Genomic DNA, 17469 nt, shown 5'->3' with positions numbered 1-17469 from the left:
GGGGGGGAGGAGGGGAGTATGTGCAGGGGTCCAAAACCCTGCTTATTAAGGAGAGCAACCTTAGCCAACGTAAGCAGCATGGGGATCTAAATTACCCAGCGTGATTCAGACGTCAGCTCACACTGACACACAGTGGAAGGCATGGAAATCTAAATCTCCTGGTCGTTGTGTGGCATCAAGCATCAACATCGACTCCGAGGCAGAAGAAGAGCAAGAAAAGTATCTTGAAGCAAAAAGAATTTTGCCGTCTATCTGTAATTCTGTTTGGACATTGTTTTAGGAGTGGTCCAGAATGAAACCTCAGACTCAGTAATATTCTTTCTTTTTTTATTTTGGAGATCGCAAGATGAGTCCAATGCTGGAAGGAACCTGTAGTGTCTCCTCCCAGTCATCTGAAGGGAGGTAAGCATCAGATCCGCCCCCTGTTTTGCAGCTCCTGCCATGTGAAGGAAGACAAATTAGGCTTTTCTACTTTAAACTTTAAGCACTAAAATGCACTTTTATGTATTGTTTCATGTGGAGTTAAAAATCTCTAATTCCTTAGTTTCAAAATTGGATCAGTGATTTTCTAATATTATTGAAAACTTGGAGATTATTTTTTTTGTCTATCCTTTTGAGATTTGTTAGCTTCCACTTGGAGAAACTAATTATTCAAAAACCTTTTTTTTTTTTTTAGAAACTTACATGACACTTTTTGTTTGTGCTGCAGATGCCCAGAAGAGTGACAATGTTTAAGGTTTTTATGGCTGAAGTCATCTTTTAAAAAGTAAAACAAAAAAAAAACATGCATTGTTAGTTTTCCTTGCTTTTTAGAGGTTCCAATAAGACAAATCATAAACAATTTTATTCAAAATCCCTGCCATTAAATGATTTAAAGAGGAAATGCCAGAAGTACTTCTGCGTCTTGTTGGAACAACTGTGGCTTCCTCTGCTGTTACAGGTCAAAACTGACTTATCACAGACAACCAACTATTATTACATCCAGTTGCTCAAACATTTTCATGGTAAAGAAGACAAGTGTGGGAAAACACGCCTTATTTCCGTGGATAAATGACCCAGGCAACAATTTGCCAACTCAAACAGAATCGCAACGTAGTAAAACCAACAATCTAGCGTCTGAATCTGTCCTTCACCGACACGCAGCAACAAAGATCTGTCAGTGTCCTTCCCCTGCCAACCTTATGCTGATATCAAACACACTTACACACACAATATGTACGAACACACAGACCTAGAGGGGCCACAGTAAATATGCAGCTGGTCGATAACTGTCCACCAGAGCAGAGACTCGTAGTTTTTTGCTGATGTGCTGACTTCAGGTCAGAAATCAGTGCTCCACTTTTGCTGAGATAAAGAATTTGGGCCTTTTAAATCTTACCATGGACCATTGTGTGTGTGAGTGTGTGTTCATCCATGCAATAGTGCGTTAAAAGTAACGGTCTGTCTTCAGGGGGTGCTCTCAGATAGAGAGTGTCACTATTTTCACCATAGAGTGCCTCCTGGTTAGCCGATTGGGTTCATGAATTGGAAAACGGACGCTCGCAGACTCACAAAGGAACTCGGCTTCAACGGAGCGAAGAGCATTTATTGTGTTTTGTCGATTCCAACTCACCGCCTCGGCCATTAACACACTTTTTGAACCTAAAGACCGAGCAGGACAAACCCACAAAGCATATTAACAGTAAGAAAACAGCTTTACACACATTCATAAACCTTCACACACACAGGCTGACTGACGCTGACGTTTTCGGTCAAAACCTGCACAAAACAACTGCAGGAATGTTAAAGGCAGCAAACCACGTGCCTTCATTTTTGTCGCAATGTTCCATTTTCTAAAGTAAGAATGTATTTTAGCCACTTTTTGCTGACCTCGTTAGCCCCCCTGAGCACTGAACACATCGTTTAATGTCACCTTGTCACAACTCATACTTACAGAGTCTGTAGAAATTACCTCATGACATAATGTGCCCTTATTTCTCACCCCCAGGCTCTTAATGTGACAGCAGCTCTTCGACATTTACTCTGCTGTCAATATTTAACACCACAGAAGTGTCAGCAGATGTGAAACCTGAAGAATAAAAAAACTCTGCATGTGTCACACAGCATGTTTGGATGGAGTGTTGTTCACAAAGAGGGACTGTGATTTAATCATAAATCTTATTAAATGAAAATCTGTCATGCTTGAGTTTGACATAAAGTCAAAACATTTTGTCAGCACATTATTGTAGAGTTTCAACACAGATTTGCTTTTATTCAACATATTTATATTAGAACACAGTTAGTGTGGAAAATATTTTAAAATTCATTCATCTTATTTTACACGTGTAACATCACATTGTTGCTGAGTGTACATTTGATATCGTTCCAAAAAAGTGGATCTACCCTCTATAAAAGTAAAAAACAAAACAGAATAGACCTTCTTCTGTCTTTAATGTGACAACTTGCTACATTAGAATGTGCCGCACACACGTCAAATCATAATTTTTGTAGTTTCAGCTTCAGCATTCATTCTTTCTTTTTGTAGATGTAAAACATCCTGATGTGGCAGCAGTCCCTCACGCCATCTTTCAGGTTTTCTATTTCTGTCGGATGATGGACACGTCACTTTTGTTTGGATGTATACGTTCAGTCTCTGTAAGTCTGAAAGCTAAAGTTGCTCATTCCTAAACTCGCTGGCTGAAATCTGTAATGTTGGGTAAAAAAAACAAACAAACAAAAAAACAACAACTTGATTGGGTTTCATCCACCTAGAGGAAAAACCCAGTTCAATCTGAAGAAAGTAATCACAAATCAGCTTCCAACATGTTTCTCTGTGGGCATGGCAGCTGCAACCAATCATTCTTTCACTGCTTTTACATCACTTTTTGTCATGTGGTCTTTCGGGGAAGTTTTCCCGAGTCCTCTCCGAGTTTGTCTGACAGGCTTTTTGATATAGCATGTCAAAAAAAAATAACAGACAGACAAAGAAAAAACCTAAGCAGAGAAGAAAAAAACGCAGTGACAGAGACCAACAGCAGAACAAGTAACATCCAAAGTAGGACAGGCGATGGAAATGAAGCGCTCACTAAGGGGATGGTGGAATAATAGTTTTATAATAAAGAAAGAAAGAGAGAAAGAAAGAAAGAAAGAAAGGTGAAAAAGACACAGTGAGTTGTGTGTCATTAAATATTGGTTTGAATGGAGTGGGTAGAGGAGAAATAACTATCCGCTGCGTCATCTCAGAGAGTTTCCATATGAACACCGCAGCAGATGGCTTCACAAGAGCCTCAGTGTGAATATACTAGTCTGTCTTTGACTTGAACCCAGTCCAAACTTTCACAGTGGTTCAAAGACATCAAAATTTGTCCTTAAGTAGTCGTGAAGGTGTATTCATCAATTGGACAGAGAAGAGAGTTGTAAAGTCTGTCGTTCCTCCTGGACGTGCGATCGAGCTGCTTCAATCCTCGCACAAGCACTGCTTCGCATTTAAAGTCCAACGTTGCAAATTCAACAAGTGCAGCATGCTGCCCCGGTCAGGCTGAATGCACATCAGATCTGACCAGCAGCAGCCGAATTATGTTTGACAAATGTTCAGCTTCTTCTCTCCTTTTGATGCTGATTCGACTGTTTTCACTTCTGCGCCACAGAAATCCTAGAAGTCTCCATATCTGCAGGGAGAAAAACACAGCGTGATGAATTCATTTGTGTCTCTATAAATAAAACATTTTATGCAAAAAAAAAAGAAAAAAGAAAACACTTTGAGTTAGATATTCCTGGGAGTATTTTGATATAAAAAAAATGTCTTGGATGGTACTGTTTGAATGTTTTCTACTGAGTTGTGAATTAAATATTAAATGTGACAATTACACCTGCGAGACTTTTGATTCTACCAAAACATTATATGTTTTAGACCGTTCTTCTTTGCTTCTTCAACTGCTTTGATATTTTGTCAACATCAATTGGCTTTAGGTCTGGACCTTGAATGACATGATTATATATTTTATCTAACATGTTTCTCTCTCCAGCCTTTCTGTCTAAGCTGAAGGAAAGAATCTGCACAGCCTGGCGCAGTGTTAGCCTTCCTCCATCTGTATTGTTTGGCATGTGGGATGAAAAGTTCCAGTTTGTCTAATTTGAAAGCATCCCGTACTTCGCTTTTATCGCACACACTCCATAACTTCTTGCAAATATTAGATTGAGTCTGTTTTGTTTCTCTGTCAGCGGCTTTCCTCCTGCCTCTGTTCCATGAAAGACAACTAAATATATCAATGTTTTTTTGTTGTTTTATGTAAAACCTTGATCCTACTTCACAATCGTGTAATACAGACTGTCGATTCATCACATGACATTTTAACGAAAACACATCGAATGTTGCGTATGGAACGTGACAAAGTGTGGAAAAAAGCAACAGGTCGAATACTTTGGTAAGGCGCTGAAGATGGCCGACAAGAAATGATTAACAATATTGGAAACCACGTGTTAAATTCATCGTTATGCATTCATAGTCCATCCATATGCAACTTTACAACTATTATAAGTCATTTTCATTTCTTCATACCACCACCCACATCGGTCATAACATGGTTTATCTGTAGAAATAAATATTTATAAATCAGTGGGGAAATTAAATCTAATGATGAACTGTTGCTCACTTTCAAGAGTCAAAACACTTAGTTATTTAACGTGATTTTAAGTCATTTTCACTGGAGCCTTTGCTAGTTAGAAATGATGTCATTGTGTGACTTACTCTGTGTCATCAGCTGTGGGCGTGTTGTAGCTCTGGAAGAGAGGCTGCATGAAGAGTCCCAGAGTTCCCACCACACACACCAGGATGAAGATCCAGAGAAAGAGACGATCTATCACCATGGCAACGTACTTCCAGTCCTCGATGATCTGGAAGCCATAACGGAAAGTCAAAAATTGTGACAGGTTCATTTTTACCATAATCTGTATGTTTTAAACCGATCACCCTGAAGTCACTTTTTTAATATATGTCTGCACCAACAGTTTGTCTGTTTTCAGCATAACTGGAAAATATTCGCTTGAAACATTAAAGACCCTTTGGAGATAAGATTGGAAGAACAGACTAACAGGAGTTTGAACATCTGATGTTATGAAGGCTTTCAGGTCTGTTGCCAAAAATATTTTTAACCTTAAAACATATGACTGATCCTAACAGGCTGTCATGAACAACTTTGTGACGGGAAAATATGCTGGATGAAAGGAAAGTTAAAAAACCCAAGGTCACAAAAAAGGGGTCAGTGTATTGGTAAGTCAGCTTAGATGTGATAAAAACCAGATTTCTACTTTTATTTGTCACTTTAATCTTTCTGACTGTTCCAAATTAAAACTAAAGTTCACAGAGAGTCCGAAACTTTGAAAACAACAAAATTACAGCATCTTGGAAAGAAATTGATGCCTTCTGAACCTTTTACTGCTATGTTAAAGATATATTTGTCATATTCCGTGTTTCTGTGTATTTATTTTTAGGGTTTTGTGTGTTCAGTTTCCTTACTGTGAGTCTCTGTCTCTGCGTCTTCCCCGTTGATTGCTTCCCAGGTGTGTCTCATTCCTTGATTACCCTCCCTATGTATTTAAGTCCACCTGCTGTCTTTGTCTCCTGCCGCTTATGTCGTTGTTTGTCTGCTTGCCACTCAGTCGCACTGTTAAGCTCTGTGTTGGTTCCACTCTCGTTTGCAGTCCTTTGTCTTTCAGTTGCTACCGGTAATTAGCCGTGTGCTAACTCTCTGCCGTGCCGCCTGTATTTGGACTGTCTGAGTTCTCGTCATTAAATCCATCATTCCTTTCACAACCTGGTTCTCTGCGTCTCTCCTCACCACCACAACCACCATTCTATGACGATATTTTATTGGAATTGTATGTGATAGATTGAAACAACATGGCGCATTTGTGAAGTGAAAAGAAAATTACACATGCGTTACAAAATGTTTAGAAGTGAAAACCTGAAGTGTGTGGCAAGCTTTTGGATTCAGCCTCTGTGGGTCGTTTCATTACTTTTTTGCTAAAATTACAGCAACGTTTTTGGATTTTGTCTCTAACTTTATAATTCAACCGTTCTTTAAACTTTCCCATGTATATATTTTTTTATATTTCAAAAATCTCCTTCATGCCCCAAAAATGCTAGATGTAGCTATCCCAACTTTGCTTAATACTATTTTTATTAGCCCATATAAATACATTGAGGCTGTGATGTAAAAAAAATGAAAAATAGTTCAGGAAGTAGGAATATAATTTCAAGGCACTGTAAACACTGTTTAGAGAGTCAATCTTTTTCTAGAGATCTAATATATAACACATCAAAATCAGTTTTTTCTTCTCTCATTCAGCCCCTCTCACACATCAAGAGAGGGGCTAATGAGCTAATGATTTTTATTCTTTCTCTCCTTATTTCTCTACTTTTTGGCTCCTCACCCCTTCATTGCCGTCTTCCATCTTCATGTGTTCAGCAATGTATTTCACTCCATCCACTGCTTCTTCCAGCTCTGCATCCAGCTGCGCCGCCGTCGGCCTCCCAAAGTCGGGGGAGTCCCGGGCGTCGCCCGTCTTCCAGCAGCAGTTGTACGCCGAGTCCTCGTTGACGTAGAAAGAGTTGCAGTCTGTGGGGATTCCTCCCAGTCTGGTGTCGGAATGCTGCCTCCTGCCTGCGCCGCTGTGGAAGCTGCTTTTGCTGACGGGGCTCCTGCTGGTGAGCCTTTTGCGGAGCTTATTGTGGACGCTGGAGGAACCCGGGCGTCTCATGAGCAGGAAGGTCGCGAGGCGAACCAAGAAGAGTTGCTTGACCCAGTCTGGCATGTAGTGAGTAGACGGGGAGCGGTGATGCACATTGAGGACACAGGCCGTACTGACGGTGGAGAATGTGACCAGCACCATGGTGAACATCAAGTATTTGCCTTGAAAATGTTCAGAAAAAGAGAAAAAAGGGGCAAAACAAAGACATATTAGTACATCTACTGCACACTAATGTGTGGGTCGAGGGCTGAGCTTCTCAACCCACACCGCATCTTTCCTATCTGACAGAATTCAAAGACTTTAAAACATGAATTATACGTACATAATTAAAAAGTAATTATCTCTAACAACATAAATCCTACGTGTGTTAAGCTACACACGTAGCTTAACGTGTGTAGCTACGTGTGTAGCTACACACAAGTCATTTTAAATGACTTGTTCATTTAAAATGAACAAGTCATTTTAAATGACACTTTCCGATCTCAACCTTGGAAATATGAACTACGTCTACAAAGCCAGCTGCAGCTTCCTGACAACAAACACAGAACCTGTTTCAGAATAAGTCCATGTTTCATTGACATGTATTTTATGTTGGAGGCTGTTACATTCCTAATTCATTAAATGCAACGTCATCAAGAAATTGCTGATTTTATGTTATTGCAAACTAAACGAGGGCGGTGTCCGTTCTCACAGCCCCCATGAAACAGCTTGTTTGGTTCCTTTCACGCTCTATTCTTACTGTCCCACAGTATTCATTATTTTGTAAAAGTTTATTGATTCTGGGAAATCTAGAAAATCTCATTTCAGTATTTAAGAAGTGACAATGTTAAATTTTCTCCAATTACTGCAGAAAATAATTCCCTGATGCTTTCCAGAAAAAACAACAAAAAAAAAAACCTCTATGGGTCAGGAGCAGGATGTTTTAAATTTCTCTTTAAGAATCAGATGTGCCTCCATTTCCAACATTGGTGAGCTTTTTTTCTTTCTCTTGCTCTACTCTTTTTAAAAATGGCATGAGTTTCTTAAAGAGACAGAGGCCCAATTTCAAGGTGTCAAATTACAAAGTCAAATTTCTTCTAAGTCACGGTTGTTATGTACAGCATTTTTTATAACAACTGACAGTAACAGTTACTTGACTGTGCTTTAAAATGGAATATGTGCCTCAAAAATGCATGAAACCACCGCTGTAAGACTGCAAAGGCCGTCCATGTTCTGAAAGACTTGTAAGACTGTGGTGTTGGCTTAGTCTAGTGTAAAAAATGGATAAGGTTTCTCTTTGCTGAAGTTGGTGCTTCTAAAAACCTATAAGGATGTAAAGTTTACTTTTTTCAGATTACTTTTTTTACACATCAAATTTTCACAAAAACATTTTATAAAACACCAAATGATAATTTGGTTTTTACAATTATCAGAAAAACAAGTGTTGTCCGGCCCTGTATCCCCGTGAGCAGCAAACAAACACAAACTTCACAGACCTATGAGTGGCACCGCCAGAGAGGTGGGCGGCACTATCTTCGATATCAGGAGCAGGAACACGGTGAGGGCCAGCAGCACCGAGATGCACAGCGTCATCTTCTCCCTGCAGTCCGAAGGCAAGTAGAACACCAGGATGGCCAGCGACGTGATCAGCACGCACGGGATGATCAGGTTGATGGTGTAAAACAGAGGCTTCCTCTGGATGACGAAATCGTAAGTGATGTCGAGGTACGTGATGTCGCTGGGGTCCTCGTTTTTGCGTGCCGGGAGCGAGACGATGTCCCACTCCCCGCTCGGCGTGAAGTCGTCCCGACTGGCGAAGTCGCTGGTGAGGATGAGGTCCACCTCCGTGTGGTCGTACGTCCAGGACCGAAACTTGAGCGTGCAGTTCTGCTGATCGAAGGGGAAGTTCTGCACCTCGATGGAGCAGGCGGACTTGTAGATGGCTGGGGGGAGCCAGAAGATGTCGCCCGTGTTGGAGACCACGGCGTTGCAGTAGAAGGAAACTTCGTACACACCGTCGGCACTGTGACACGTTTAGAGATTGGGCCATGAATATTCAACAGTGGGCAATCTGTCGATTCAACAGTACAGCCATGCTTATCTAACGTTTTCACTTTTTCTCTGCGCCTTCAGGTCGTTTTTTTTAAAAAAAATCAGTTTACGTTTTCCACCTTACTCACTTGTTGTAAAGCACTATGTCAGGAAGCCAGATCAGTTTGGAAGGGATTCGCAGTTTTTTGATGCCTTCATATTTTTCCGGGTCCCATCTCAGTCTGTAGTCATTCCATTCCTACGGAAAGAATAAACACTCTTATCAGCGAACCAAAAAATATATGAATTGAGACGCAAACAGGGAATTGGAGAAAGACTGCGGGGTACCTGAAACAGCCACACATTGGTCGTCATGATCTGCTCCCTCTCATTCTGCAGAAACAAAGAAACATTGATTGGATTTCTGCCATATTTTAGTTTATCTGGTCAACTTTAAGGACGTTTTAGCAAATTATGTGAAAGACGCCAAAATACCACATTTTTCAATACTTCAATGGTTTAATAGAGTAATGTAGAGATTTTAATAACTTCACCATACGCTTATTCACTGTGTTTCATAGAAATTGTTTTCGAAGTTTAGGTCAGAATCATGAAACATCCATGATATCTGGCAATGATTTCTCAAACTTAAAATAAATTATTTCCTTAATTATTAAAAGAAATTAAAAATAAGAAGACAGTATATTTGCGGACACTTTGTGCTAATGCTCTTGTTCAGTTGGTTTTTAATTAATGTTTTGTACATTACAACCACAGGTAATCAGACAATCAAACAGATGAGAGAAAAACTGAACTATTTGATCTGCATGCAAAGCATTTTGGATAAAGGAATCTTATTCCGCACATTAGGCTGAGCTCATCATCCCAACAAGGAACACAGAAGCAGCATCAGGTAGTCTGTATTATATTCTTTGGGCCCTATAAACGTGTTCATGATTTAGAGCAGGGGTGTCAAACTCCAGTCCATTCAGGTGTTTTATACCTGTGGCACATCTAAAAACTGCAGGACAGCGGCCCTTCAGGACTGGAGTTTGACACCCCTGATTTAGAGGGTCTCACTTTCCACTTGAAGATCACCGTTAGCAGAAGTTCTCCATCCAATCTCATCTCTTTGCAAAAAAGGAACATGCAGAAAATGTAATCTCTAGATGAGCAAGGTTGGTAGAAAAAAAAAAAAAAGGTTTCAAAATAAAATAGCCACCTCACAGCCCAGATGGACCATCAATGATTCATTCAATTTTACAAAAACTCGGACATCCAACTAAAAGAATGTGTCTGCGAATTCTGCCTTGTATTCTTGCAAGTTCTTGTTCTGCATCGAGTTTGCAGCCCATTCGAAAATCAAATGGTGCTGTAGCTGTTCGACCTCGACACGTCAGTCACGTATCACCGGAAAGACTCAGAGAGACGGGCAAGAAGACTCACACTTGTTCCCAGCCGGCGGCGACTTCAAGCTGTCACTTCATCTAACCCGCGAGCCTTTTTACTGAGACCCTGTGATGCAGAGTTTGAATGTTTGCATGATCACATCACATCTCCGTCATTATTTACTGTTTTTTTTTTTGTGATGAAATGATTATGTGCGTGCGTGCGTGCGTGCGTGCGTGCGTGCGTGCGTGCGTGTGTGTGTGTGTGTGCGTGCGTGTGTGTGTTTTAAGAAATATCCAGTTAATGCAACGTAACCGTATTTTCTAAACAAGTAAATGACCCTCACTGATGCAACAGGGGGTTCAGGTGATGGAGCAGTGGTTAGATTTTATGCCATGAAATCCATGTAGCTATTTAAATCAAATGAGTTTATTATAGAGAGAAAATTATTAAATATTAGATAAATATCTATGCAGTCAGATACAGAAACAGTGTAAATTTGTTACAGAGATCTCATCAACTACAACTAGTAAAGCAGCACAGAGTCTGTTAACGAAGCTTTATGTCATACTAAAGATATTGCCCAAGTCAGTTTTGCATAAACACTCATCTCACACCATAATTTATATTGTGGACGTTTTTTCTTCTTCATAATGCAGTGGAGCCTCCTGAGAAACAACAGAAACTCTAGTGGTCGGGTAAGGTGCTTTTCCAGTATATTAAACAGAAATCTATCAGACATGGTGTAATGATGGAGTGGGAGGATGAATTATCATCTTAATATCAAATTATACTTCTTCAGTTCGATGTTTTGTTTCACAAAAAAACCCCAGAAGGATTCCACCAAAGTCAAGAGTGTAAAAGAGCCGATTAAAATCTGCTTCCATTCGTCTTCTCTCTTACTTGTGTTAACAACAGAAAGTTCACGTTTTTAGTAGCAAAAACAACGTTGCAGTCAGTTCTCGTCTGGAAATTAGACGCTCAGCAGCCTCTCTGGGTCCAAGTGGCTCGGCGTAAGATGGGCTCAGGGAGAGCAGCTGATTAAAGATGCATGGCGTCAGAGACACTGGGAAGTTGTCTGCTCAGAGCCCAAAGGGGTTTAAAAATAAAAAATAAAAACAGCAGAGCTACAGTTCTGCTACAGTTTGCTCACGATGCTCCTTATATCATCCAACATAAGAATGTTGGATGATATAAGAGGATCGGCTGTCATGTTACCAAATTAAAGCCCAAGTTTCTGGATTTTCGACCCAGCATCGCCTCTAGTTGAAAAATCTGGATCCACTGAAGTAAAGTTTAGCTCCTTCACAAAGGGTCGCCCATTCCTAAAGACGACTTAAGGAATAGTAAAATAAAAATGTCAAATTTAAATATCAAAACACTGGTTTACTTTGCAGCATTAAAATGGCCTCTTGGCTTCTGGTCTCATTGGAGCGCTGAGTCTGTCAAGACAGTGACGTCTTGGAGGTTTTTCAGAACAAGGATTGTGCAGCTCTCTGAGAACTGTCCACAGCTTGAGATGTTGTTTCATAACCAAACCACACTGACAAAAATATTCTGCCCTTTACTTAAAAAAAAGCCAACTATTTGCATAATTTATTCATGGTTTTTTATCTTTTCTTTGTTCAAAGTTTTTACTTATGTTGTGACATGAAAAGGAAAATCCAAGTAAAGTGAACTTAATTTTGTCAGGTAGATTAAACAAAGCTGAACTTTGTATAAATTATGAAGCTGTTTTTAATGTAGTAAATGAAATTTGCAAAGTACGCTGTAAAATCTTAAGTTAACTTAATAAATCTGAGTTTGTTGTAATTCCTTAACGCTTAAAAAGAAAATACTTGATTGAAACAGTCTTATGGGTATTTGGTGTTTTGAAATACTGAATGAAAAACCATAAAGATTGTTTTTTGTTAAGATAGGCTCTTAATGCATTTTCTGAAAAATATTTGTATCTTGAATAAATATTTTGGACCTTAATACTAGATATATTTGTGTAAATACACTAATGTGAATTTTTTTTTTGTTGATTTCACAGATTCAGTTTTGTTAAATCTACTTCACCACATGATCTTTTTTTTTTCAGTGCATGTTTTAAATTCCTCCAGAGCTTTGTCTCTAACCTGTCTGAGGTTCCTTTGTTCCTCATGAGACAGTTTTTCTTGTTAAGTTGCACCAGATTTTGTTTAGAGGTATCATGATAAAAAAAATTTGCTAAATAAGAGCCACCATAAATTTTCATGTCTAAAACAACTTGTTTTCCTTAAATCTCACAATATCGACATGAAAAGTTGAAGGGGTATAAAAACTTTTGCAAAAGCACTGTATAAAATCTTTATATTACAATTGAAATATTATAATGGATCAGCTGCACAGTGGCGCAGTTGGTAGAGCTGTTGCCTTGCAGCAAGAAGGTTCTGGGTTCGATTCCCGGCCCCGGTCTTTCTGCATGGAGTTTGCATGTTCTCCCTGTTCATGTGTGGGTTTTCTCCAGGTACTCCGGTTTCCTCCCACAGTCCAAAAACATGACTGTGAGGTTAATTGGCCTCTCCAAATTGCTCCTAGGTGTGTGTGTGCATGGTTGTGTGTCTCTGTGTTGCCCTGTGACAGACTGGCAACCTGTCCAGGGTGACCCCACCTCTTGCCTGGAATGTTAGCTGGAGATAGGCACCAGCATCCATCATGGGTGTAAAGAAAATGGATGCTTGGATATTATAATTGGTCTTCAATGTATGACTGAAACTTGTCCCAAAACCCAATTTTGACGATTATTGCGGATCATAAAATATACTCACAACATTGATGAGCTGCGACAGAGAAACCTGTATGGAGATGGTGACCTGTTGGCTCTTATTCATTGCAGGTCTGATCAGCTTGTTGTAGCGCTCCTGTCCCAGCAGGTGGTTCACCAGCCGCTCCTCAGCATTCTCTGCTCTGCTGTCTGCCGGGCAGAAAAGCACGAGCAGCAAACACGCCCCGAGTGTGTTTAATTTCACATGGCTGCTGGATAAATCAGCCATTAGAAAAACAGATACAAACTCATGTGAAAACATTACATCAGCCAATCAATAATTAATGTGATGAATAAATGCCATTTGCTCGTCCTGCGGTGAACCAAAATGTCAGGAAGCTTCATTTTACAAAAAATAAACTGACTTTGGTTCTCTCATGTGTTTAGATGCCAGTTGGATGTGAACAATAAAGCTATTAATGCCTAACAATATCACTATTACACCATGTTCTAGTTTGCTTTGTCAATGTGATTGGCTGAGGATTTTGCAGACTCAGAGAAGAAAAAAACAAACAGAAATCCAGACATGCATCCTATGAGACAACCTCTCAAAGCTTTGTGTTTGCACAGCTTTAAATGATTGGTTATGTAAAAAATAGAGCCCAGAATAACTTGGAGGCAAAATGTTTTTTTTCTTTTTTTTTTTCGTCTCATGACATTTGCCGTCATCGTGCCTCCATTCTCAAGCAAACTTACAAAAGCAAAGCGGGCATTAAATATCTAGATGGCTTGCTTCATTGTGCCACATAAACTGCCTCCTTTCTTTTTTTGTGCAGTAGATTACGTGCAGCGAGAGCAGATGTTCTTGTTACAGATGCACCATGCTGTTACGACTTTTATGTCAGACTGGGTGTTATTTGTTTCAGTTCAAATGGGGCGAATAAATGCATTAAAGCTAAATGAAACAACCAGTTTTCAGCTTATTTCAACCCAAGAGGACAACTAGTTTGCTGTACCACTTGCAGAGGGAAAGCTGGGTTAAACTTAAGGATGACATAAGTTAGACTCTATCCTAACATGTTGTGCAAAAGCTGATTTATCTCCCATTTCTTTATATTTTGTTTGCATGGAGAGAGATGCCCTTTCAATCTTTACATTTTTTTTTGTTTTTTGCACAACTTTTATCATCCTCATTTCTTTAACTGAACCTACGTATAAAAAAACGAAACACTTTTGCAACAACAATGTGATTCCCAGAGAGGTTTTTACTGAAATAATTGCCATAAAGTTCTCTCAGACTTTCTGTGTTGAATGTTAACAGCCTGATGTAAAGTGAACGGCCCAGCTGGTTATCCATCATGAATCCCATTTAAAATATATGAAAAGAACTGAAATGGGAGTTCAAAGAAGACACACCAAGAACATCCCGGATTAAAACATTTTCTAGAGATCGGGTCAAACTCCCACCTGAGCGATGCATTGATCTTTATGGTAGGTTTTTTTTTAAGTCATCATCAGAAAAATTACTTTGAATTACACAATATTGAGAAATTTAAATAAATAAATGTTCAGCATGTATTCCTTGTTCCATTAAACACATGATTTGTGGACTTACTTGTTTTGATTTTATTTTATTTGTTGGTTGCCCTGGCTGTTAGAGACATCCACTGTGAATTTTGTATCATAAGGTAGATTAAAATGTAATGTTGACTTGTTCAGTACTTATTACGCTGCTGTATGTGGCTTCAAATGCCTTAAAGCAGCACAGAAGCACAGAATCAGTGAAGTTATAGTGCTGCCGTTTTTAATCTGTGCATTTCACCACAGCTGCTATTAAACGCCACATCCGCTTTGAATGAGCACTGGTTGCCAAATACAATTACGTAACACAAATCCAGCACAAATCTTCTGGCCTTTAAGGAAATGCAAACACAGAGAGCAACACTGTAAAGGACACAGAAAGCTGCTCGGTCTCTCTGAGTTGTACAGTATTGCATCCTATAAATTATTTAAAACCTTGTTTACAGAGAATATGTATCCTGATGGATCCAATAGGATGATACTTAACCATGTTTTTTTTTTTCTGTTGAGTGTATCAACTGTAGTGAGTTGCCTATTTTATTCATTGATGCTGGTAAAAATGTCCTCACTGTTTGATTCTGACCCGGCGGAAAATGCTGAATGTGTCAGTTTAGTGATAAAAGAAGCCAAAAAAACACAAAGCTCCACAAAACAAGAATCCAGGGCAGATTATTAACAAAGAGATTCTTTTTTAAACAGAGAGCCACTCAAGTGTGTTCTCTGAGAGAAGCGACGCGGAGCTTTCTTGGATACATGAACAAAAGTAGCCCTCGGTGAATTATTCAAACAGCCCATCTGCTTTTACTTTTGAATATTTTTAGAGTCTGCACACAACAACTGTCCAACCTTCCAGGTAGACAGAAGAAAATATCTCTAAACGAGAGTGAGACAGATGTTACCCAACCGTGAGTTTCAATTAAAAGTGAAGTTAGGAGATAATTGTTTTCAGTAACGTCGTCGCATTAAGAGTCGTTGGAAAGTCTGCCGCTAGTACTTTGTGCGAATCCCTTTTTGTCAAAAGGACAACACTTAGCAAGATTAATCACTCAATCTATTTCTGCTAAAGTCTTTTTGAGGAGGTCTGGGTGACAAAGAGGTTTTTGTTTGGGATCACAATCCTGTTTAAAGACCTAATGGCATCGTTGGCTTATGATCCTGTTTGTATGAAAATATTTTTCTCATAATGCCTTAAAAAAGAGGCCATAATGCCATTGCAGCATCTTCACCAGGTTAATGGTGGACATGAGGTGTTTACACATTTTCATCCCTTGTTTTATACCAAACTCACGTGAAGTGTTTCTTACTGAAAAGCTTAATCTTCGTTTTGCCTGATTAAACACAATGTCCCAGGTAAAAAAACATTTTTTATGACATTACTGTACATGCTCTCTTACAATGAGCTCTGGGTATTTATTTTACCTCATTCAGTGCCTGGTGGCACGGTGTGTTGTGGCTGCTTCTCCAACCCAGAGGCTAAAAGAAACTGACCTCTGCATCATTTTCTATTTATACCCCACAGAGGAAGATGGTCGTTGGTTATTAATGAAACATTTCTATCCACAGAGATCGACTTTAAGATTAAATTATTAAATCAAATAATGGATTGGCTTACAGATTTTTTTTAAGACAGGGTTGGTTTTGTTTAAAGGATAGTTTGTCAAAGTGAGAATAAATAAACACAAAATAAACCATATAGATTTTTTTTCACAGTGAAATGATGCCACAGCAATAATCGATTAATTGGAATGTAGGCAATGTGTTTAAAAATGGCCGAATAGTGAAGTTGGTGGCTGAAAACGTTTCTTTAGCCAAAAGGATGAGAAAGTGCAAAAAAGTTATTAAATGAAAGAGAAAGAAATTCAAAACTGAACAATATGTCCTATAATGCGTGCCTCAGTGTCTTATTGTTATTAGTAAAAACTGACAAAAACTCAGTCAAAGTCGGGGATTTTTGTGCAAATCAAGGCTACGGTACATTTTTTTTAAGAAACAGAACCCGAACATCGTTCATGTACAAACTTGTGTGTGTGTGTGCGTGTGTGCAGAGGGGGGGAGGCACGACGGTCATATCTGAAGTAGTCCAGAGATCTGTGTGCTTACATTGACATCAGCACCATGGACAGCGTCTATTTCCTCCCTCGGATCACAGCACTGAATGAATTCTCCACTAAAACGCTGCTAGTCTGAACGCACTGGAATCGAAATGTATGTTTTTCATCGTAAAGTTTTAGGCATAAACGCAAAGAATCGAACATGACTTACTTGTAAGCGACAGAATGAGGACCAGGAATAAAGGGCTGGGTGTCATCTCCTCCCCGCTTCCTTGCACAAACTTGTTACTTTTCGACGTTGCTCTTCAAAAGAAGAAATTTAAGTCCAATTAATGACAAAATTCACTCCGTGTCATCCATCGCGATGAAACAGGATTTTTCTTTCCCACAGTTTCAGAGCAACTAGTCCGGTTTTAGATGCTTGAATTTTTCAGAAGATTAAAAAGGAAAACACGGGAACATGGAGACAAAAAGGTTCACAGTCTAAATAATGATTGTCAAAAAACACATTGTAGTCGTTTTATCTCAGAGCGTCAAAAGCCACGCTGCTTTTTTTGATGTTTTTTTTTTTTTATTTCCGCCGCAAGCAGCCACTGTCACAACGTCGATCCAGATCAAACAGTCAGAGACGAGATCCACTTTGGCGTCGCTGTTGTCTCCAGAAATTTCAAAAGCAAACTTCTTTCTCTCTCTGTGACTTGACCCACCTTCAACCGGCGGAAGTTTGCACATCTCTAATGAAACCTCTGACGCGCTCCCGCTGGAACCGCGGCGCGCACCGGGAGCGCGCTTCAGCTATCACTGGCGATCCGTCTGTTACCGCTTGGAGTCAAACTCACTGAGACTCACTGAGCTCATTCAGAATGAGCAGAGTCCCCATTTGACTTTTAGGGTTTTGTGTGTGTGGGTGTGTGTGTGTGTGTGTGTGTGTGGGTGTGTGTGTGTGTGTGTGTGTGTGTGTGTGTGTGTGTGTGTGTGTGT

The 17469-nt window shown here is 39.6% G+C and overlaps 1 protein-coding gene and 1 long non-coding RNA gene across 3 annotated transcripts; one reads left to right on the top strand and one right to left on the bottom strand.

The window, feature by feature from the left end:
• Window positions 1-60: 60 nt before the first annotated feature.
• LOC108166617 (uncharacterized) lies at window positions 61-4823 on the top strand. The gene is made up of 3 exons (XR_001776969.1): window positions 61-219; window positions 339-402; window positions 4740-4823. It is a non-coding gene; the product is annotated as an uncharacterized LOC108166617 (long non-coding RNA).
• Window positions 1565-17308, bottom strand: LOC103464242 (neuronal acetylcholine receptor subunit beta-2-like). Of its 2 annotated transcripts, none has more exons than XM_008408226.2 (8): window positions 16700-17308; window positions 12921-13066; window positions 9088-9132; window positions 8889-8998; window positions 8205-8731; window positions 6412-6890; window positions 4727-4872; window positions 1565-3647 (listed from the first exon to the last, which is right to left on the bottom strand). In XM_008408226.2, exons 1-8 carry the CDS (start codon window positions 16743-16745, stop codon window positions 3632-3634), a joined length of 1515 nt encoding a protein of 504 aa, XP_008406448.1. In that variant the 5' UTR covers window positions 16746-17308; the 3' UTR covers window positions 1565-3631. The 2 variants fall into 2 exon arrangements, with proteins under 2 accessions (XP_008406448.1, XP_008406457.1); XM_008408235.2 differs by lacking the exon at window positions 16700-17308 and adding an exon at window positions 16538-16670.
• Window positions 17309-17469: the final 161 nt, after the last annotated feature.

Source organism: Poecilia reticulata, linkage group LG1 (genome assembly GCF_000633615.1).
Source record: "Poecilia reticulata strain Guanapo linkage group LG1, Guppy_female_1.0+MT, whole genome shotgun sequence".
NCBI lineage: Eukaryota > Metazoa > Chordata > Actinopteri > Cyprinodontiformes > Poeciliidae > Poecilia > Poecilia reticulata.
This window is presented reverse-complemented; position numbering and strand designations above follow the sequence as displayed.